Source organism: Chiloscyllium plagiosum, unplaced genomic scaffold (genome assembly GCF_037043375.1).
Source record: "Chiloscyllium plagiosum isolate Xiang-an unplaced genomic scaffold, Cpla_swu_hap1 HiC_scaffold_27, whole genome shotgun sequence".
NCBI lineage: Eukaryota > Metazoa > Chordata > Chondrichthyes > Orectolobiformes > Hemiscylliidae > Chiloscyllium > Chiloscyllium plagiosum.
Genome location: NW_028270165.1, coordinates 51,818,547 through 51,841,495, shown reverse-complemented (window position 1 = coordinate 51,841,495; position 22,949 = coordinate 51,818,547). Strand labels below are relative to the sequence as shown.

Genomic DNA, 22,949 nt, shown 5'->3' with positions numbered 1-22,949 from the left:
ACACATATGGAATGAAATGCCAGCGGAAGTGGTTGAGGTGGGTACATTAACAATATTTAAAAGGCATTTGGACAAATAAGTGGATAGGAAAGGTATGGAAGGAAATGGGCCAAGTGCAGGGAAATGGGCTTAGTGTTGATGGACAGTTTGGTCGGCATGGACCATGTTGGACCGAAGGGCCTGTCTCCTGCTGTGGGACTCTATGATTCGTGTCTCTTTGTCGGTCCGACAGTTTTGAGTTTCCAAATGAACATCTCACTAAATCAGGCCGAATAAAATCCAATCTCATTCATCAACTCTGATGTGGAGGTGCTGGTATTGAATTGGGGTGGACAAGGTCAGAAGTCACATGGCACCAAATGAAATGATGAAGGAGCAGCACTCATGAAAGAGCAATGCTCCTAAAGTTTGTGATTTCAAATAAACTTGTTGCACTGTAACATGGTCTTGTGTGACTTCCGACTTCTTCAACTCTGGGTTTGTCTCAAACTTGATGGGATACTTTGTCCAACTCGGCATATTTTATCAGTATCGCTTGGAGGAATTCTTTTTTTTAAGATTAGATTCCCAATAGTATGGAAACAGGTCCTTTAGCCCAACAAGTCCACACTGGCCCTCCGCAGAGTAACCCAGCCAGACCCATTCCCCTATTCCTATTCCTCTACATTTACCCCTGACTAATGCACCACACCTACATATCCCTGAACACTATGGGACAATTTAGATGGGCCAATCCATCCTAACCTGCACACCTTTAGACCAGGGGAAGGAAACCGGAGCACTCAGAAGTAACCCATAGAGACGTGGGGGGGGGGGGGGGGGGGGGGGGGACATCGTGAAAGCTACACACAGACTGTCACCGAGGGTGGAATTGAACCCAGGTCAGCATGGTGAGGCAGTGGTACTAACCACTGAGTCACCATACCACCCAGGTGGTGGGCTTGGGGGTGGGGGGGGGGGGGGTAGGGGATGGTGAGTCCAGCACAAAACAAAAAAAGCCCACTGCACCCACTGTCAGAATGGGCAAGAGGTTCAGCCCTGGGGATGACCCACTGCAGTGTCACTGGTGGAATCTGATTGTTGGGTGCACTGGTGCCCCCGTTGGTGCCTCCGCAAGTTGCAGGACAATGTGAACCTCCGCCCGCAGTCGGGGCAGGCAAACGGCCTCTCCCCGGTGTGGACCCATTGGTGGGCTAGCAGTTTGGAGGAGCGGGTGAACCCCTTTCCACACTCAGGGCAGCTGAATGGCCTTTCCCTGGTGTGGACCCGCTGGTGGGACAGCAGGTCAGAGGAATTGCTGAAGGCCTTACCACACTCAGAGCAGGCGAAAGGCCTCTCCCCCGTGTGGATTCGCCGGTGTCTCAGCAGGTCGGAGGAATTGCTGAAGGCCTTACCGCACTCTGGGCAGCTGAAGGGCCTCTCCCCCGTGTGGACCCGCTGATGGGCCAGCAGGTTGGAGGAATTGCTGAAGGCCTTCCCACACTCTGGGCAGCTGAAGGACCTCTCCCCCGTGTGGACCCGCTGGTGCCTCAGCAGGTTGGAGGAGTCGCTGAAGGCCTTCCCGCACTCTGGGCAGCTGAATGGCCTCTCCCGCGTGTGGACTCGCTGGTGCTTCAGCAGGTTGGAGGAATTGCTAAAGGCTTTCCCGCACTCGTGGCAACTGAAAAGCCTCTCCCCTGCATGGATTCGCTGGTGGGTCTGGAGGTTGTCCACACCAGTGAACCCTTTCCCGCACACGGAGCAGTAAAACGTCCTCTCACCAGTCTGTATATGCTGTTGGGCCAGCAGGACACAGGAGCAAGTAAAGCCCTTCGCCCGCTCGGGGCAGGAGAACGGCCTCTTTCCAGTGTGATTGCACTGATGAGCCGCCAGGACAGATGGGACACGGAACCCCTTCCCGCAGTTGCCACACTTCCATGGTTTCTCAACGGGGAGTGTTGCCTCGGGTTTCTCCATGGCCGAAGCTTCAGCTACACACACACACACACGTGTACAACCCCACCGTGAATTCTTCTTTCCAGGCAGTAGAGTTGTTTCAGGCTCCACACTTAGTGCGCTGCAACAGTCGGGTCTTTCAACCAGTCCCCCCGTACTCAAACAGGAAGCAAAAAGAAAGCTTTGCTCCTTCTCACAGAATCATAGTTGAAAATTGTTGCGGTCCTGATGGATTGAGTGACTGTCAGACATTGACGTGAAAGTGAGGAATGGAGACGCTGGAGAGTCAGAGTCAAAAAATGCGTTGCTGGAAAAGCGCAGCATGGCAAGCAGCATCAGATAAGCAGGAAAATCAACATTTTGGACTTGAGCCCTTTATCTGTTGACTTTGAAACTTCTGTCTTCAGATAGTCTGTAAGAAAAGATTACAAAAATCATCACTGCCAGTCCGGTTAAGAATGAGATATCAAGGCATTGACACTGACACCAGAGAGAAACTGTACATATAGATGTGGCAAATGTTAGTGGCAAGCCAGAGTGATAGAGATATGTAGCACAGAAACAGACCCTTCGGTCTAATTCATCCGTGCCGACTAGATAACCTGACCTAATCTCGGCTGATTTGCCAGCATCTGGCCCATATCGTCTAAATCCTTCCTAATCGTATACCCATCCAGATGCCTTTTAATGTCATAATTGTACCAGCACCCACCACTTCCTCTGACAGCTCTTTCCTTAAACACGACACTTTCTGCATGAAAGAATTATTCCTTAGGTTCCTTTGTTAAGTTCTTTTGCTTGAGCTTCTTACACTGCAATACGCCAACTTCTGTGAACAACCAAACTTTATTAAGTACAGTACAAGTTGTGGAGAAACTCTTAACACTCTTCGCAATGCTTGAACACAACAGTACCAAAAAAAAACTCTTAAACAAAGTAAAACTGAAACAGAGGCTTACAGTTGAAGTTAGAAGGGCAGAAGGAGACAGTATTAGCAGCCTTTCTCCAGACAGCCCACTGCTTAACTCACCCAAACGAGACTTCAGCTTTCAGGACTGACCACTCCCCTTTCATTGTACAGGTCACTTCTAAAACATAAAAGCTTTGGCCTCAAGTCTCACCTGTTCACACATAACCAAAAATGCCTCTCAATACCGTTTTTCATCTCTGTACTAAACCAGTCGCTTCGGAGCTTGGGTCTTTTTACCACCCCTCTGAAAAAAAACCAAGGACACAGCATCCTTGAGAAGAAGGACCAGCTTTTAGAAAAAAGGACCAGCTTTGTGACAGAGGGATATAGGCCAAAGACTAGCAGATGGGATTAGATTAGTTTCAGAACATAGCATGGAGTAGTTGGACTGAAGGGACTGTTTCTGTGCTGTTTGACTCGGTAACTGTTTTGCAATGGTCTGAAAACCATTTTCTTGCCTTCCCCCATAAACGTCCACTTCTTTGTTGTTCCAAAATCAGATGAACTCAGCCTTGAATATATTCAATGATCCCATAACTGCAGGAAGACATCCCCAGTTCTGAACTCAATTCCTCTTGCTAATATACCACTTGCCTTCCTCATTGCTTGCTGCACCTATCTGACAACTGGCATTAACTGGTATGGAAGGACGCTGAGGCCCCTTTATACACATTCCTGATGAAGGGCTCGTGCCTGTAACGCTGACTCTCCTGCTCCTTGGATGCTGCCTCATCTGCTGTGCTTTTCGAGCACCACACTTTTTGACTCTGATCTCCAACATTTGCAGTCCTCACTTTCTCCACATCCCAATATATCACCATTTAAACAATGCATCTCCTTTCTGCTTTCCCTCCCCACCCCCCACAGGGAATGCTATCACTTCACATCGTGGTACTGCATTTTCCATGAGTTTGCCAACTGAGACACAGACCTGGCCCAACTTTTCCAGAATCTGTCCCCTCCATAAATTGAGATGAAGAGAGAGACACACACAGTAAAGGTGTTTCTGATTAGTAGGAGGACCGCGCTCCTTCCGGTCCTCCAGGGCTTCCTATTGGCCCAACAATAGATCACGCGCAATTTCCGCGGACAGTCAGGAGCACGCGCAGGTTTTGCTGACACCGGCGAACATGCGCAGTGTGTGTTGTCACCGAGGAGCATGCGCAATATGGTCTGTGAAGTTGCTGGTGTTACCGACAAGTTTTGTGCCCAAATGACAATCGGAGACAAGAAAGGCTGGAGCGAAATTTTATATTTATCCTGCGGCTCCACATTTTATTCCTTTTGCACTTTATTTGACGACTCATCTTTTCCTCAGGGTAGGGGACTCCCAAACTGGAGGGCATAGGTTGAAGGTGAGAGGGGAAAGATTTAAAAGGGACCTAAGGAGTAGAAAAAAAGTGTGAAAGTTAATTCCCCTCAAGTGCCCTCTCCAAACCTGCACATCTTTGGATTGTGGGGAGAAACCGGAGCACCAAAGGAATCCCACACAGACACAGGGAGAATGTGCAAACTCCACTCAGACAGTTGCCCGAGACTGGGATCAAACCCGGGTCCCTAGCGCTATAAGGCAGCAATGCCAGCCACTGTGCCTGTTCAGAAAAAGCAGCAATTGATTTATATTAGGGTGGGAGGGGAAAGGATAAAAAGGGACCTAAAGGGCAACTATTTTACGCAGTGGGTGGTGCATGGATTGAATGAGCTCCCAGAGGAAGTGGTGGAGGCTGGTACAATTACAATATTCAAAAGGCATCTGGATGGTATATGAACAGGAAGGTTTGGAGGGATATGGGCCAAGAGCTGGCAAATGGGCCAAGATTAATTTAGGATATCCGACTGGCACGGAACAAACAGTTTGTTTCCATGTTCCACTACTCTATTTCTACATCGTCAGAACTGTTATGACACGGACTGCACCCCCCACTAATTTAAACCCAAAAAAGATTTACCCCATGTGATAATGTGAAAATTCAAGAGGTAAGGAACTGTTTCTAAAAGTCACTATTTAAAGTTTTATTTCATGATCTAGGACACTAACTTGCAAGTGTTTAAATCTGCTGGGATTTTTCGTACTGCCAAATCTATTCAAATCTGTCTAAACTAGTTCAAATCTCAGACAAAAGCCCCCAAATTTTACAACACTGGGTGCAACCTCCCCTACCTAATTTAAACCAGCAACATAGAGAAGGTTTAACCCATGTGGTAATCTGTGAAAATTCACGAACCAAGAAACGATTCCCAAAGGTCAGTATTTAAAGTTAAAATTAACAACTTTATTTATTAACGTCTAACGGAGAATAATTAATTAACAACAATTTACAACTCCTTTCTCTAACCTATCTTCTACCTTCCCCTGTATAATACCAGTCCAATAAAAACCCCTGATTAAGATTTACCGAAAGATTCAAACTTCAAGACCAGCCAGCAGTTAAATCTTCTCTTTGTATCTTCCTCTGTAGATTTGCTCTCCAGGTCGGTGTCGATGTTTTTTCTCTGTGCAGACTCCTTCTCTGGACAGGTACCTCTCAGGAGTTCTCACTAGCAGCCTACATTTGTTGGTCTTTTGACAGTTCTCCTGTAACTGTTCAAATTTTTTTTTTGATTTTGTACTCCAAAGCATCAAATCATTTCATTGGTGTTAATATTAGATTAGATTAAATTCCCTACAGTGTGGAACCAGGCCCTTCGGCCCAACCAGTCCACACCGAGCCTCCGAAGAGCAACTCACCCAGACCCATTTCCCTCTGACGAATGCACCTAACACTACGGGCAATATAGCATAGCCACTTCACCTGACCTGCACATCTTTGGACTGTGGGAGGAAACTGGAGGACCCAGAGCAAACCCATGCAGACACGGGGAGAATGTGCAAACTCCACACAGTCAGTCACCCAAGGCTGGAATCGACCCTGGTGGTGTGAGGCAGCAGTGCTAACCAATATTCTCAAAATACTAAATTCAAATTTGATTGGAATTCAGTATTTTGGGGCAAGATTTAAATCGATTGGCCAAAATTGAGTATGTTTTTGTCTCCAGGCAACCCAGCTACTGAGCTGTTTGACCAAATGTTAAATTGTTACCTTGTTCACAACGTTTGGTGCTATGTCAGGTGGTTCTGCTCGCTTTTCAATTCTCTTGAAGGTAGAATACACCTCTACACCTTCTAACAGAACCAATTTTTCAAGACTAGGAATCGGCCATTCACCCCTAACAGGAGAAAGTGAGTACTGCAGATGCTGGATATTAGAGTCAAGAATGTGGTGCTGGAAAAGCACAGCAGGTCAGGCAACATCCGAGGAGCAGGAAAATTGACATTTTAGGCAAAAGCCTCATTCACCCCGAACAGCCTGTCCTCAACTGCACATAGTTCAAAGCAAGTTTGAGAAAGATGGCTGCAGCTTTGTCTTAATATAAAATTGAACATGCGTTCAAACTTTAATGCTATTTCTGAATATATTATTTTAGCTATTCTCAATTTGAAAGATCAGCCATTTCTCGTGCATCCCCATCTCCCAGGCAGTGTCATCACCAACCATTCTCTCTCTCTCTTCTGAGAAGAGCTTGATACAGCGATCAAAGAGAGTTCGAGGCATGAGAAAGTTTAGTGGGAGTTGGAAGAGATACAGAATGGACAGGGTGACAGAGTGTGGGGCCATTGAGAGACTGGGGGGAACAGAGGGTGGTGGGGGCGGAAAGGAAAGACTTGGGGGTCAAAGGGTGGAGGAATAGAATGAAGGGGAGAGAGAGAAAATGGGGGGCAGAGAGTTGCGGGATGAGAGAGAATGGTTGGGGGCAGTGGGTGGGGAGAGAGACAGCACAATTCCCACCTTCCCCAGGACTGGGGCAGTGTCCCATGAACTGGAACCTACTCCTCCCACAGCAATCATTTCTCAATCCACATATGGCTAAAGCAGAAGATTTATATAGTCCCTGCAGGCCATTTCACCTATCAAATTCACACCGACCTTCCACACAGCATCCCACCCAGACTCATCCACTTACCCTACAGCCCTGCAGTTCCCCATGGCTAACCCACTCTAACCTGCACATCCCTGGACACTTTAGCACGGCCGATCCATCCGAAACTGCAGATCCTTGGACTGTGGGAGGAAACCGGAGCACCCAGAGGTAACCCACGCAGACAGAAGAGGGAGAACATACCAAATTTCACACAGACAGTCATGAGAAGGTGGAATCAAATCGCTTCTAACAATTCTCCCACACCTGCAAAACCATGAGCACTATGGGTAATTTAGCAGGGCCAACCCACCCTAACCTGGGCAAAGATAAAAATCACATGACGCCAGTCCAACAGGTTTATTTGGAAGCACTAGCTTTCGGAGCACTGCTCCTTCATCAGGTTGTTGAGGAGTATAAGATCATAAGACACTGAGTTTACAGCAAAACATTACAGAGTCATGCCACTGAAATGATACATTGAAGAAACCTGGATTGTAAAGTCTTTCATCTTTTAGAATGAGTTGCTGGTGTCATTAATATGTAAATCCCAGAACTTCTTCTAAGGCTCAAGATAACTTAAGGTTTTATAAGAAAAGATGACAACTCAGCTCAGACAATGCATTAAAGGTGTGAGGCCAGAGTCTGTCTGTATCCCAGTTTTTGAGTCAGACTGGTTCTATTTCCAAAGTGGAATTTATAAAATATTCCATGTATTGTCTGCCTGCAGATTGTGCATTTTTTGAGCAAAATAGATGGTATCTGCAAATACAAATTCACCCCATAGACCTCGGTGTGTGTGTGTGTGTGTGTGTGTGTGTGCGCGCGCGCACACACATGAGAGAGAGAAAAAGTCTAGTTCCATACTGTATATCTCTATGTCTATTGCATAACAGATGCTTTATTTCTGTTGATGTAAATATTGTTATAAATCATAGCTGGGTACTAATACTTAGATGTAAGGGAGAGAGAATTCTTCAATCAGGGCACTATAAGAATCCTGGCAGACCCCTATTTCTAGTTTACTTGCCAATGAACAGACACAAGCACCTATTTAATTCTAACTTTTCACTTATTTTGTTATATTTTCTGGAATGATACTCTGTGTCTGGATGGTTTCCAGGCTGGGAGATTGTGGATTGGACTTTGATTGACTGAATGATTTATTGTTCCAGAAGGTGTCAAAGGAGGTTAAAGCTTCAGCAGAAATGAAGCAGAGCTGAGAACAGACAACAACTGTGGGAACAGGGAGATCAAAAGAGGACAAAGAAACCAGGACCTGAAATCCGAGCTGACACCAGACTACCCTGTGATCAGTGCTTTGATTAGCAGTGTCAACCCTCTACCTTTACCTCGCTTCCCATTCGACTTGAATGCCACATCTCCCCTCAATATTTAGGATCCAATCCTTGTCATCCTGAAGCCATGTCTCTGTAAGGAGTCCCAGATCAAAACCTGGAGTGCAGGTTCATAGTTCCTTGAAGGTAGAGTCCCAGGTAGATATGATAGTGAAGGCAGCATTTGGTATGCTTTCCTTTATCGGTTACAGCACTGAGTAAAGGAGTTGGGAGGTAGGTGATTTTGCAGCTCTACAAGACATTGGTGAGGCCACATTTGGAATATTGCGTGCAACTCTGGTCTCCTGCCCATCAGAAGGACGGTGTGAAACTTGAAAGGGTTCAGAAAAGATTTACCAGCATGTTGCCAGGTTTGAAAAAAATTAGCTCTCGGGAGAGGCTGAATAGGCTGGGGCTGTTTTCCCTGGAGCGTCGGAGGCTGAGGGATGACCTTAGAGGCTTATAAAATCATGAGAGGCAAGGATAGGGTAAATAAACAAAGTCTTCTCCCTGGGGTGGGGGAGTACAGAACTAAAGGTTTTGGGCGAACGGGGAAAGACATAAAAGAGCTCTAAGGGGAGCCTTTCACACAGAGTAGTGCATATATGAAATGACCAGCCAGAGGAAGTGGTGGAGACTGGTATAATTACAGAATTTAAATGGCATTTGGATTGGTCTAGAATAGAAGGGGTTCGAGGGATTATGGGTCCAGGGCTGGCAAACAGACGAGATTAGGATAACTGATAGGCATGGAGAAATTGGACCGAAGGGTCTGTTTCTGTGCTGTACATCTCTATGACTCCAATATAAAAGGTTCAGGGGGATATAGGTTAAACACAGGCAGGTGGGTCCAGTTTAGTTTGAGAACATAGTCAGCATGGACTAGTTGGACTGAAGGGTCTGTTTCTGTAACTGACCTGTACTGGTCTTGCCTCCCCCATAACCATCACATCTTTGTTGTTCAAAAATCAGATAAACTCAGCCTTGGATATATTCAATTACGCCCAAACTGCAGGAAGGAGTCCCCACTTCTCAACTCAATTCCTCTTACTAATATACCACTTGCCTTGCTCACTACTTGCTGCACCTGTCTGACAACTTGCATTGACTGGATTAGAAGGACGCAGAGGCCCCTTTGTTCATCCACACATCATTGCTGATGAAAGGCTCGAGCCTGAAATGTCAATTCTCCTGTATTTGCCATTGAAAAAAAGACCTGGACTAACTTTCCCAGAGTCTGTCCCCTCCCTGGATTCACTTCGTTTCCCTTCAGTTCCTGCAAGTCAACAGCTCAACCCCGGAATGGAGAAGGGGGCGAGAAAAGAGTGTGCTGTACTCACAGATGTTGGAGAGAGGAAGGAAGTTGCAGTTGGGGTGAAGCTCAATCTTCGTTCATAGAGAGAGGAGCAGCAGCAGCAGCAACTTCAAAAGTTCATTGTCCTACTTCCGCATCCAGACGATGGGTTTGCTGTGATTGGCAGGAGAATCAGTCTCCATCCGGTCCTCCAGAACTTCTCATTGGTCCATCAAAACAAGGTCACGGAGTGTTTCCGCTTGTTGTGTGAGCATGCGTAATGTCTTGCTGACACTGTGGAACATGCGCAGTGCGTTGTTGACACCGAGTAGCATGCGCTGTATGGAGATGTTGGCATTACTGCAGATTTTCAAAGTTAAAAATCACACAATGCTAGGTTATAGCCCAACAGGTTTATTTGGAATCACTAGTTTTCGAAGCGCTGCTCCTTCATCGTTGGTTGTGGAGCAGAATCATAACACACAGACTTTATAGCAACAGGATTGCAGTGTCATGGAATGGAATATTAAACAACTTTAGCTTACCTCTACCATTTTTTAGAATGACCATGTTGGTTTTGATTCCTTCACATGTAAATCCCAGAACTTTTCAAAAGTTACGTTCTCAAGATAGCTTTTAACAATAGGTGTCATCTCAATCAGATAATGCATTGAAGGTGTTAAGTTAACGTCTGTCTGTGTCTCAATGTTAGGTCAGACGGATTCTATTTCTATCGTGGTATTAGAGAATCTTACGTGTATGAGTTTTTGAGCAAAATAAAATGCGATTCTGCAAGTACAAATTCAACCCACAAACTTTTATGTGTGTGCGTGTGTGTGTGTGCAGGAGAAACCGAGTGATCATGTGTGTGTGAGAGAGTGTAATGGGGTATAAGTCTGTGATAGGGTGTGTATGTGTGTGTGAGTGAGAGAGAGAGAGAGTGTAATGGGGTATAAGTCTGTGAGAGGGTATGTGTGTGAGAGAGAGTCTGTGTGAGTGTGTTGATTTGGAGGAGGAGCATGTATTTGAGTGAATGCATGCTTGTGTGTGTGTGTGTGTGTGTGTGTGTGTGAGAGAGAGAGAGAGAGAGAGAGAGAGCAAGGGAGAGAGAGAGAGAGAGAGAGAGAGAGAGAGAGAGAATGCATAGTATAGTGGGGTCACCTGTAGTGTGACATGAACCCAAGGTACTAGTTGAGGCCATCTCCATGGGTACCGAACTTGGCTATCAGCCCCTGCTTGGCCAATTTGCATTTTTGCCTGTCCTGAAGTCTGCCTTGGAGGATGGTCACCCGAAGGTCCAAGGCTGAATGTCGCAGACCGCTGTAGTGTTCCCCGACTGGGAGGGAACACTCCTGGCTGTTGATTGTTGTGCAGTGTCCATTCATCTGTTGCTGTAGCCTCTGCTTGGTCTCACCAATATACCAAGACTCAGGGCATCGTTGCCTGCAGCGTATGAGATAAAAAATGTTCGCTGAGTCACATGAGTACCTCCTGCACTCATGGTGGGTGGTGTCCTCACGTGTCATGGTGGTAATCGTGTCAACATTCTGATACGTCTTTCATCATCTGCCGTGACAGAGTTGTATTGTGTTGTCCTGAAGGCCAGGCAGTTTTCTGAGACCAATTATCTGTTTAAAGTTTGGCGGTTGATTGAAGGCGAGAAGTGGAGGCGTGGGGAAAGTCTTGGTGAGGTGCTCATCCTCATCAATAATGTGTTGCAGGCTGTGAAGAATGTGGCGTGGTGTTTCGGCTCCTGAGAAGTACTGGACAACAAAGGGTACCATTTTGGTTGCAGCTCGTGTCTGTCTCCTAAAGGAAGTCATTACAGTTTCTTGCTGTGACACATTGGAACTGGGAGTTGATGAGTTGAACATTGTACCCCGTTCTTATGAGAGCATGCTTGTGTACTTCCAAATGTCTGCCATGTTCCTCCTCACCTGAACAGATCCTATGTATGCGAGGGGCTTGTCCAGAGGGGATGGCTGTTTTAATATGTTTCATGAGAGAAGTGTAGCACTGTCAGGTTATCCGTGGTTTGCGGATACAGAGAAGTGCTGAGATACCCATCCTTAATAGAGCTGCATATATTCAAAAATGAGACAGATACTAAAGAGTATTGTTGTTTCAGTGACTCCTCACCATGGGTCCAGAGGAAGAAATGTCATCAATATATCTGGTGTATAGTGTTGGTTGGAGGTCCTGTGCAGAAAAGAAGCCTTGTTCGAACCTGTGCTTGAAAATGTTGGCATACTGGGGTGGAAGTTTGGTCCCCATGGCTGTTCCATGTGTCTGGATGAAGAACTGGTTGCCAAAGGTGAAAATGTTGTGGTTGAGAATGAAGCGGATGAGTTGTAGGACAGTGCTCAGAGATTGGCAGTTGTTGGTATTGAGTACTGAGGCTGTTACCGTGATGCCATCATCGTGAGGAATGCTGGTGTAGAGTACTGACACAGCCACGGATTCAACTAGTCCGTGGGTGCTGAGCTTCTGGAAGGATTGGATCAGAAGTCTTGATGAATGCTGTCAGTTTACGGTTGTGCTCTTTGGTCAGATCAGCTGGTAGTTGCCTGTCGTGAACCTGGTCAGTTGTTTGTACACTTCCTTGCAGAAGTCCATTTATTCCGAATTACTAAAAAACTGCATAAATCCTTGTAAGATTCTGTAGCTCCCACTTTAGAAATAGAATCAGTCTGACCTAACATTGGGACACAGACAGACTTTAATTTCTCACTTTCAATTATCTGAGCTGAGATGACATCTATTGTTAAAAGCTATCTTAAGAATGTAAGTTTAAAAAAGTTCTGGGATTTACAAATGAAGGAACCGAAACTAACAGGGTCATCCAACATGCAAGCTCACCTGCACATCTTAGCACAGCTGATCCACCCTAAAGTGCAGATCTTTGGACTGTGGGAGGAAGCCAGAACACCCAGAGGTAACCAACACAGACACAAGGGGGGGGAACATGCCAAACGTCACACAGACAGTCACCCAAGGATGGAATCAAACCCAGGCTCCTGGCGTTATTAAGCAGCCTTGCTAACCACTGAGCCACCATCCCACCCAGTGCTTTGAGGTTCTGCTTTGTCTTTGCAGCTTTTAACTTCTCATGCGCCCTCAGCAGAGGCTGTGTCCTGCTGACATCGTTGGACCACACCCATTGCACCTCCCTTTCCCACTTCTCCAGCCCAGAGCACAGTGGTTCCTGAATCCTGGCACCAGATTCTGATGCCATCTGTGCTTCTGCTGCCAACTGCAGAGAACGGAGGCAATCCCCGTCACTATTCTGTCCCTTACCTCCCCCTCCCTAACGTTGTTCTTGCTCCTCCCACCGCACAGTTAGCTCCTCCCCCCTGCAGCCCTCTCTCAGATCACCTTTACCTGCCTGACCCGGGCTCACACCCCACTGACCCTGTCCACTGATCCCATCAGAAGGCTCTGTCCGGAGGGAAAGACCATCTCCCGGAATAAAAAACATCTGATTAACTTTCCGCCTTGCCTTCCCAGCGTGTCAGCAACCTGGCTTCCAGCTCCACCTCTCTGAGCTGAAGGTCCTCCAAGTTGTGGTTGCCCTGGATCACATCATCCAGAGCCTTCCACCTTTTGCAAATCGAAAGACAAGTCTCACCCTGCCCTCTCCCGTGTCTATTGTGTAACTGCTTAATCATTTCTAGTGGCCAAGCAGAGACTGATAGCCAAGTTTGGAACCCATGAGGTTGGCCTCCACCAGGACCTTTGGTTCATGTTACATTACAGGTGACCCCACTACACTGTACACATTCTGTCTCTCACACACAGCCATACATTCTCACATACTCACGCAGGCACTCTCTCAGATATACGTGCTCTCTCAGATGCACACACGTACCCACCCACACTCTCACCCACAAACACATCCTCTCACAGACTAATACTCCTGCAACTCTCACTTTACCAAGCATGCACACACGCAAACACACACTCTCTCAGCCAGACTCACGTGTATGCACACACTCACTCACTCTCATGCATGCACACATAGATAAGACTATGGGGTGAATTTGCATTTGCAGAATTATGTTTGTAGATACATTCTATTTTGCTCAAAAAGTGCACAATCTGCAGACAGTCAATCCATGTAATATTTTATAAATTCCTACTTTGGAAAAAGAATCAGTCTGACTCAAGACAGACTCGAACCTCACATCTTTCATGCATTGTCTGAGCTGAGATGGCACCTCTTTGTAAATCCTGAAGTTATTTCGAGACTGTGACTTAAAAGAAGTTTTGGGATTTACATACTAATGAACTGAAACCTGCAACCCATTCGAAAGATGAAACACTTAAAAGCAGTCAAGGTTTGTTCAATATATCATTTTGCTACAAGTTCTGTGTCTTATGATCCTGCTGTACAGTTACCTGACGAAGGAGCAACACTCCGAAAGCTAGTGCTTCCAAATAAACCTGTTGGACTGTAACTGGATTTTAACTTTGTTTCCAGTGAAAACAGCCCACCCCTCCCATTGCTGCCAGTAAACTTTACAATGCTGAGGAAACAATGAACCATCAGTCCTGAAAAATGTACAATTCTAATAATACGAGCTACACATTGACTGCTCCTTCTGATATAAGACATTGGAAACCTCCCGCCGGAGATTGAAAGAAATTAGCAGCTTTAAAAGAAAAACCTGTTGAATCTCATAGCCTTCAATGTCTGAGTCCGACGGTAAGTTCAGGTAACTTTTGTTGGGACCCAACTTTGTTGCAGCTTCAGATCGTCTCAGCAAAAAGGTGCACAAAAAGTAGCTTTTTATTGAAACACACACACACACACACATACACACACATACACACACATACACACTCCCCTGCATCCCACTTTCTTCTCGATTGGTCAGCTGAGTTGTCCCTTTGTAATTCGATCCTTGGTGCAGCCTGAGCCTGGAGGAAGTATTGCTTCACTCAGCAATTGCAACCCATAGACTTAACGCAAGTAAGATTCCCCCCGCGCATTTGCAGATGGCCTGTCAAGAGTCAACCACACTGCTGTGGTCTGGAGTCACATACAGGCCAGACCAGGGAAAGCATGCAGCTGGGACGACTGAGTGAATCCTTTCCCACATCGGCAGGTTCCTCCCCTAAAGCATGAGTGAATCAGATTGGGGAGTTTGTTCCCCGAAAATGGTTTCATAATGAGATTCTGAACTCCAGATTTCTGACTGAACTCCAAATCCGCCATCTGCTATGGTGAGATTCAAACCCGGGAGTCCCCAGAACTGGGTTATTAATGCAGTCGAGAATGGCACTCGGCCGAAGCTCCTTCAATCCCCCAGCTCACTGATGTCTCTGCAGGTGGGAGGAGCGGGTGAAGCCCTTCCCGCACAGAGAGCGAGTGAACGGTCTCTTTGATCCTCCAAGCTGAGTAAATGGTGTGAAGTCCTGTACTTTTCACGGTCACCGCATTGAATCTCCCTCATTCGGGTGTATCAATATTCTTCCTCCACACCAGTGTCCAAGCAGACAAAAGCAAACATTTCTTCTCGACTGGAATGGCTGCTGATATTCAAGTCCCAATGAATCAAGTGACTCTGTCAGAAGCTGATGTATCTTTAGGTTTCAGATTTTTTTCCCCATGTCTTCCTGCAAATAAAATCACGAAATAAGTCACGGTCAGTACAGTCAAATGAACATAACATCGGTGACAATTCCTTAGATTGCCAGATACCTGCTGATCATATATTATCCATGACACAGAAACCTGAAAACCCTCATTCAACCAGATAGCATTAAGTATATAAAGAGGAAAACTTCATTTAGGTGACAATGACCTGGAACAACCTGATGCAACAATGCAATACCTGCAGTACTGAAAACGGTAAGGCTTCTGATGATACCAGTTACTGATTCACCGCTCCTTCTGATGGACAGCATTGGAAGTACATTGTTGGGGGCTAAAAGAAATGAGCAGTTTAAAACAAAAACCCACCGAAACCCTTCACTAGGATTCCTGTTCAGGATACTTTACTTAAAACACTTCAACCCCACATTGCAACAAGTTCCACATTCCATCAAAATTCTGGATGTCCACAGTTACTCAGTTGCTGTCTCTCAAATGAAAGATTTCATTGTAGCTTCTGCTCCCAGTAAGGACAAAATATCTTTGAAAGCTGCTCTGAAATTCCAGTCTTCACAACAATACTTCTGCTTTCCTTCAGTCCAAATTGTCTGTGCTGACCAGATATCCCAAATTAACATAGTCCCATTTGTCAGCACTTAGCCTATATCCCTCTCAATTCACCCTGTTACCAGATGCCATTTAAAATGCTGTAATTATACCAGCCTCCACCACTTCCTCTGGCAGCTCATTCCATGCTTGCATCACTCTCTGTGTGAGAAACTTGTCCATAAGGTTCCTTTTAAATCTTTCCCCTCTCACCTCAAATCTATGCCCTCTAGTTTTGGACTCCCCTACTATGTGGAAATGTTTTTGGATATTCACCCTATCCATGCTCCATATGAACTTCTATAAAGTCACCCCTCAGCCTTCAATGCTCCAGGGAAAACAGCCCCGGCCTATTCAGCCTCTCCCTATAGCTCAAACCCTCCAACTCTGGCAAAAGCCTTGTAAATCTTTGCCAAACCCTTTCTAAGGTTCACAACACTTTTCCTGTAGCAGGGTAACCAGAACTGAACACAGTATTCCAAAAGTTGCCAAATCAATGTCCAGTACAGGGGCAACATGACCTCCCAACATCTGTACTGAAATGCACTGACCTATAAAGGCAAGCATACCAAACACCTCCTTCACTATCCTGTCTACCTGCGACTCCACTTTCAAGAAACTATGAACCAGCACTCCAAGCTATCTTTATTCAACAACACTCCCCATTAACTTTGCAGATCCTGCCCTGATCTGCCTTTCCAAAATCAAAATTTCAAAATGGGGTTGAGAAACGTATCTGTTGCGATTGAATGGTGGAGTAGATCTGATGGGCTGAATAGTCTAATTTCTGCACCTATGTCATATGGTCTCTTGCTGTCCTGGACACAGAGTGAGAGAATTGGGAGCAGGAATAGGTCATTTGGTCTTTCCAGTCGGCACCAGCATTGAACAGTTCATAACTGGATATAAATATACCGGCATTTAGGTGGGCAGGGTGGAATTTTTTTCACTGCAGCATCGGAGGTTGAGAGATGACCTTAGAGAGAATTATAAAATCTTCAGGGGTATCGATGAGGTGAACAGCAGGTATTCTTTCCGTGGGATGGGTGTTTCAAGGTTAGGGAGCAAACTTTGAAGATGAGAGGAGAAATATTTTTAAAAGACATGAGGGGCACCTTTTTATTTTAAGACAGAGAATGGTTCTCATGTGGTATCAATGTCCAGAGGAGGTGGTGGATGCAGGTACAGTTACAGTGTTTAAAAGACATTTGGATAAGTCCATACAGTCATAGAGATGTACAGCATGGAAACAGACCCTTCGGTCCAACGCGTCCATGCCGACCAGATATCCCAACCCAATCTAATCCCACCTGCCAGCACCCGGCCCATATCCCTCAAAACCCTTCCTAGTCATATACCCATCCAAATGCCTCTTAAATGTTGCAATTGTAATAGGAAAGGTTCCGAGAGTCTGGGCCAAACTCTGGCAGGTGGGACTAGTTTAGTTTCAGAACAGAGTCAGCATGGACTAGTTGGACTTAATGGTTTGTTTCTGTGCTGTATGACTGTAACTGTTCTATACTGGTCTTAAAACCATTTTCTTACCTCCCCCCAATACCCATCACTTCTTTGTTCTTCAAAGTCAAATGAACTCAGCCTTGAATACATTCAATGACTGACCTAACTGCAGGAAGATATCCCCACTTCTGAACTCAACTTCTCTTGCTAACATACCACTTGCCTTGCTGATTGCTTGCTGCTCCTGTCTGACAACTGGCAGTGACTGGTGTAGAAGGACGCTGAGGCCCCTTTGTCCATCCACACATCATTCCTGATGAAGGATTCGTGCCCAAAACATTGACTCTCCTCCTCCTCAGTTGCTGCCTAACCTGCTGTGCTTTTCCAGCACCACACTTTTCAACTCTGATCTCCATCATCTCACTTTCACCACATCTCAACATATCACCATTTAAACAATGCGCCTCCTCTCTGCGCTTTTTTTTTAAACATCAAAGGCTATAGATTGTGTCACTGCATTTGCCATGTGTTTGTAAATTGAGACAGACCTGGATCAACTTTTCCGGAGTCTGTCCCCTCCCTCGTTTCACTCTTTCCTTTCAGTTGCTGCAAGTTAACAATTGAACCCCAGAATGAAACAAAAAATGGAAAAAGAGGTGAGAAACAGACTGTTGTACTCACAAAAGTTCCACAGAGGAAGGAAGTTACAGTCTGGGGTGAAGTTCACAGAGAAAGGAGCAGCAGCAGCTTCAGTGCTCATGGTCCAACCTCCACATTTCGACTGGTCCTCCTGGATGGCAGGAGGACCAGTCTCCTTCCGGTCCTCCAAGGTTCTTCATTGGTCCATGCAAAGGATCTGACGCGCAGTTTCTGCGGACACCAAGGAATATGCGCAGTGCTTTGCTGACACTGGCGGTCATGCGCATTGCTTGCTGACACCGCGGAGCATGCTCAGTGTGCAGGAATTTGTTACAAATTTTAAAGTTAATAATCACAAAACACCTGGTTATAGTCCAACAGACTGATTTAGAAGCACTAGCTTTCACAGCGCTGCTCCTCCATCAGGTGGTTGTGGAGTATAAGATCGTAAGACACAGAATTTATGATCGTATACTCCACAACCGCCCGATGAAGGAGCTGCGCTCCGAAAACTAGTGCTTCCAAACAAGCCGATTGGACTGTAACCTGGTGTTGTGTGATTTTTAACTTCGTACACCCCAGTCCAACAGGGGCACTTCCAGATCATGACAAATTTTAAGTGTCCAAATGCGAATATGAGAGAAAAATACCAAAGCAATTTTTTGTCGAAATGTTTTTTACCCTGTGCCTCGACATGTTATTCCTTTAGCATTTTGTCTTTTGCCCAGGGTAGAGGTATTCCAAAACTAGAGGGTATAGGTTTAGGGTGAGGGGAAAAGATTTTAAAAGATTTAAAAGACTAGGCATAGAACATTCACCCCTTACAGGGCGAAAGTGAGGGCTGCAGATACTGGAAATTAGGGTCGAGAGTGTGGTGCTGGAAAAGCACAGCAGGTCAGGCAGCATCTGAAGAGCAGGAGAATCGACGTTTCGGGCAAAACCCTTCATCAGGAAATAGCAATGGGGAACTGCAGGGCTGTAGCGTAATCGAGTGTGTCTGGGTGGGATGCTGTTGGGAAGGTCGGTGTGAATGGCCTGCAGGGATGATATGCCTTAGCCATGCTTATATTGAGAAATGGTTGCCCCAAATCTGCTGTGGGACGAGTGGGTTCCAGTTCGTGGGACACTGACACCAGTCCTGGGGAAGGTGGGATTTGTGCTGTCTCTCACTTCCCATTCTTCCCCTTGTCCATTTTCTCCCCACCCACTGCCCCCGCCCTTTCTCCCCTCTTCACACTGCACCCCGATTCTCTCCCCAACCCTCTGAACCCCAGTCATTCTCTACTCCCCAACCTCTGTCTCCTCTCCATTTCTCTCCCTTCTTCACCACCACCAGTGCCCCCGCCCGTCCTTTCTCGTGCCTCAGCCCTCTTTGATCTAGTGGCCGAGCAGAGGCTGATACCAAGTTTAGAACACATGAGGATGGCCTCAGCCGAGACCCTGGGTTCATGTCACACTACAGGAGACCCAGCTACACAATACACTCTCTCACACACAAGCACACTCTCTTACATACTCACACGCTCGTGCAGACCTTCTCTGATAGACATGCTCTCTCTCAGACACACAGTAATACATCCCCACACTCAAACCTACGCACACACCATCTCACATGCTTATACTCCATCACACACACACACACACAGTAACCAGCATGCACACGCACACACACGCTCTCTCTCATGCATGCACTCACATATAGAAGTCTTTGGGGTGAATCTGCGTTTGCAGAATTATATATTTGGAAATAGAACCAGTCTCACTCAAGATTAGGATACAGATAGACCCTACCCTCACAGCTTTCATGCATTGTCTGACCTGAGGTGTCACCTCCTTTTATAGAATCTTAAGTTACCTGGAGAATGTGATTTTTAAAAAGTTCTGGGATTTACAGATTAATGAACCGAAATCTACAACCCGTTTTAAAAGATGAAAGACTCAACAGCAATCTCGGTTTCTTCAATATATCATTTATGTTACATGACACTATAATCTATTCTTATATCTTCTGATTCTCCTGCACAGCTTGCAGAAGAGAGCACCGATCCAAAGGGAAGCCGCTTGAGGTGACACTGAACAATAGCAGAGAATTGTTTCGATCCATCGACCTCTGGGTTATGGGCCCAGCACGCTCCCGCTGCGCCACTCTGCTGCTGCGCGATACGCCCCCTTCCAGAGAACACTTCAGGTTTTCGTCTGGCACGCGGCAGGCACGTTCAAGCCTGATGTCAAAGACCTCCACTGCTGCCGTGTAATATGCTGTTTCGCAGACGTATGGAGGCTGTGTAAATATAAACTTATTTCTAAATTCCCACATTCTGTTGGTCGAACTGTGATTTCACACTGAATCACAACATGTGTCACAGCGCAGACGGAGGCCATGCGGCCCACCTTCGCTCTGCTGGTTCTACACTTAAGTAAACGTGTGTCTCTGTTCGTTTCATTCTCTCGCCTTCTCAGTGTAAATCTGCACATCTGAACGTGACCACCGAATTCCCTTTTGTGTCCATTGAATCTTCCTCTTTGTCAGTGTCAGACAGGGACTTACTGACCCTAACCACTCCCTGTACGAAAACGTTCTTCCTAATGTCACTTTTACTTCTTTTCCTCGTGACTTTAAAATTCTGCCGAATCGTTGTGGATCCTTTCAGGTGTGGGAGCATTTTCACAACATTATTTCCTGTTTCTAGATCCCTCATGACTTGGAAAGTTCGATTCTCCGAGGAGAGGTGTCCCAATTTTCCAATCTTTGAGGAGAAAGTGAGGTCTGCAGATGCTGGAGATCAGAGCTGAAAATGTGTTGCTGGAAAAGCGCAGCATGTCAGGCAGGAGAATCGACGTTTCGGGCATAAGCCTGAAGAAGAGCAGTGGGATACTGAGACCTCTAAAATCATGCCACTTGATTTGACGAGTGCATCGATATGCTAACATGCCATTTGGACATTCGGTAAGTAGATGCGAAGGCAGCTTGCAGAAGAGAGCAAAAGGTAAAAACAATGACTGCAGATGCTGGAAACCAGATTCTGGATCAGTGGTGCTGGAAGAGCACAGCAGTTCAGGCAGGCAAAATCGACGTTTCGGGCAAAAGCCCTTCATCAGGAATAAAGGCAGAGAGCCTGAAGCGTGGACAGATAAGCTAGAGGAGGGTGGGGGTGGGGAGAGAGTAGCATAGAGTACAATAGGTCAGTGGGGAAGGAGATGAAGGTGATAGGAGAGGATGGAGTGGATAGGTCGAAAAGGAGCTGGGCAGTCCGGACAAGTCAGGGGATCGAGTTGCTGGAGGTTAGAAACTAGGATGAGGTGGGGGAAGGGGAAATGAGGAAACTGTTGAAATCCACATTCATGCCCTGGGGTTGAAGTGTTCCGAGGCGGAAGATGAGGCGTTCTTCCTCCAGGCGTCTGGTGGTGAGGGAGTGGCGGTGGAGGAGGCCCAGCACCTCCATATCCTCGGCAGAGTGGGAGGGGGAGTTGAAATGTTGAGCCACGGTGCGATTTGGTTGATTGGTGCGGGTGTCTAGGACGCGCCCAGTCTCCCCAATGTAGAGGAGACCGCATCGGGAGCAACGGATACAATAGATGATATTAGTGGATGTGCAGGTAAAACTTTGATGGATGTGGAAGGCTCCTTTAGGGCCTTGGATGGAGGTGAGGGAGGAGGTGTGGGCACAGGTTTTACAGTTCCTGCGGTGGCAGGGGAAAGTGCCAGGATGGGAGGGTGGGTCGTAGGGGGGCGTGGACCTGACCAGGTAGTCACGGAGGGAACGGTCTTTTCTTTCCTGCGGTGGCAGGGGATTTTCTTTATTCCAGATGAAGGGCTTTTGCCCGAAACGTCGATTTTGCCTGTCCTCGGATGCTGCCTGAACTGCTGTGCTCTTCCAGCACCACTGATCCAGAATCTGGTTTCCAGCATCTGCAGTCATTGTTTTTAACCTCGTGATTTTAACCCTACTGCAAATCCTCTTGCAAGGATGCCTGCCTTGAAGAAGTTTTCCTCCTCTCTCTCTGCCTTTATACCTGATGAAGGGCTTTTGCCCGAAACGTCGATTTTGCCTGTCCTCGGATGCTGCCTGAACTGCTGTGCTCTTCCAGCACCACTGATCCAGAATGCAGAAGAGAGCACCTATCTTCAGGAAAGCAGCTCGAGGTGACATTGAACAATAGCAGAGCATGGTTTCGATCCATCGACCTCCACAGAACACTTCAGGTTTTCGTCTGGCACGCGGCAGGCACATTCGAGCCTGATGTCAAAGACCTCCACTGCTGTCGTGTAATATGCTGTTTCGCGGACGTATGGAGGCTGTGTAAATATAAACTTATTTCTAAATTCCCACATTCTGTTGGTCGAACTGTGATTTCACACTGAATCACAACGTGTGTCACAGCACAGATGGAGGCCATGCGGCCCACCTTCGCTCTGCTGGTTCTACACTTAAATAAAAGTCCACTTAACTTTCTCCAAAGGTCTGTTATCATACGCTTAGACCAACAAGGCAGAGAGCAGACATTCGCCTCCCGCCCCACTCCTCTTGAGCCACCTGAGACTTGCTGAGTATAAATGACACGAATCCGAAAACAAACGAAGTTCGTTTGTTCGGAGTTCTTTTAAAACCCGAAAAATTACGAAGTTTAACGACGCGAACCCGAAAATAAACGAAGGCAATCGGAGTTTCTTCAAACCGAAAAGTCACGAAGTTTAAATGACGCGACCCCAAAATAAACGAAGCTAAAGCAATCGGAATTTTTTATAAACCGAAATGTAACGAAGTTTAATTGAAGCGACCAAAAGGTGGAATGTGTTGGTGAAATTGATGAAGTGTTCAACTTCCTCGTGGGAGCACGAGGTGGCACCGATACAGTCATCAGTGTAGCGGAGGAAAAGGTGGGGAATGGTCCCGGTATTGCTGCAGAAGACTGACCTTTCTATGTACCCGATGTTGAGATAGGCATAGCTGGTGCCCACGCCTGTGCCCATGGCTACCCCTTTGGTCTGGCGAAAGTGGGAGGATTCAAAGGAGAAATTATTGAGGGTGAGAACCAGTTCAGCCAAATGAATGAGTGTGTCATTGGAGGGGTACCAATGGGGACCCCAGGAGAGGAAGAAATTTGAAGGCCTTGCAGCCGCAGTGCCAGCCAGTGATGTCCATCTGTTTTAAACTG

General features: G+C 46.4%; 1 protein-coding gene across 1 annotated transcript; it reads right to left on the bottom strand.

Moving 5' to 3' along the window:
* Nucleotides 1-1,032: 1,032 nt before the first annotated feature.
* On the bottom strand, nt 1,033-9,725 carry LOC148144044 (uncharacterized). Its single transcript, XM_087975293.1, has 2 exons — nt 9,540-9,725; nt 1,033-2,347 (listed from the first exon to the last, which is right to left on the bottom strand). Exon 2 carries the CDS (start codon nt 1,954-1,956, stop codon nt 1,033-1,035), a length of 924 nt encoding a protein of 307 aa, XP_087831419.1. The 5' UTR covers nt 1,957-2,347; nt 9,540-9,725.
* Between the last annotated feature and the right edge of the window lie 13,224 nt (nt 9,726-22,949).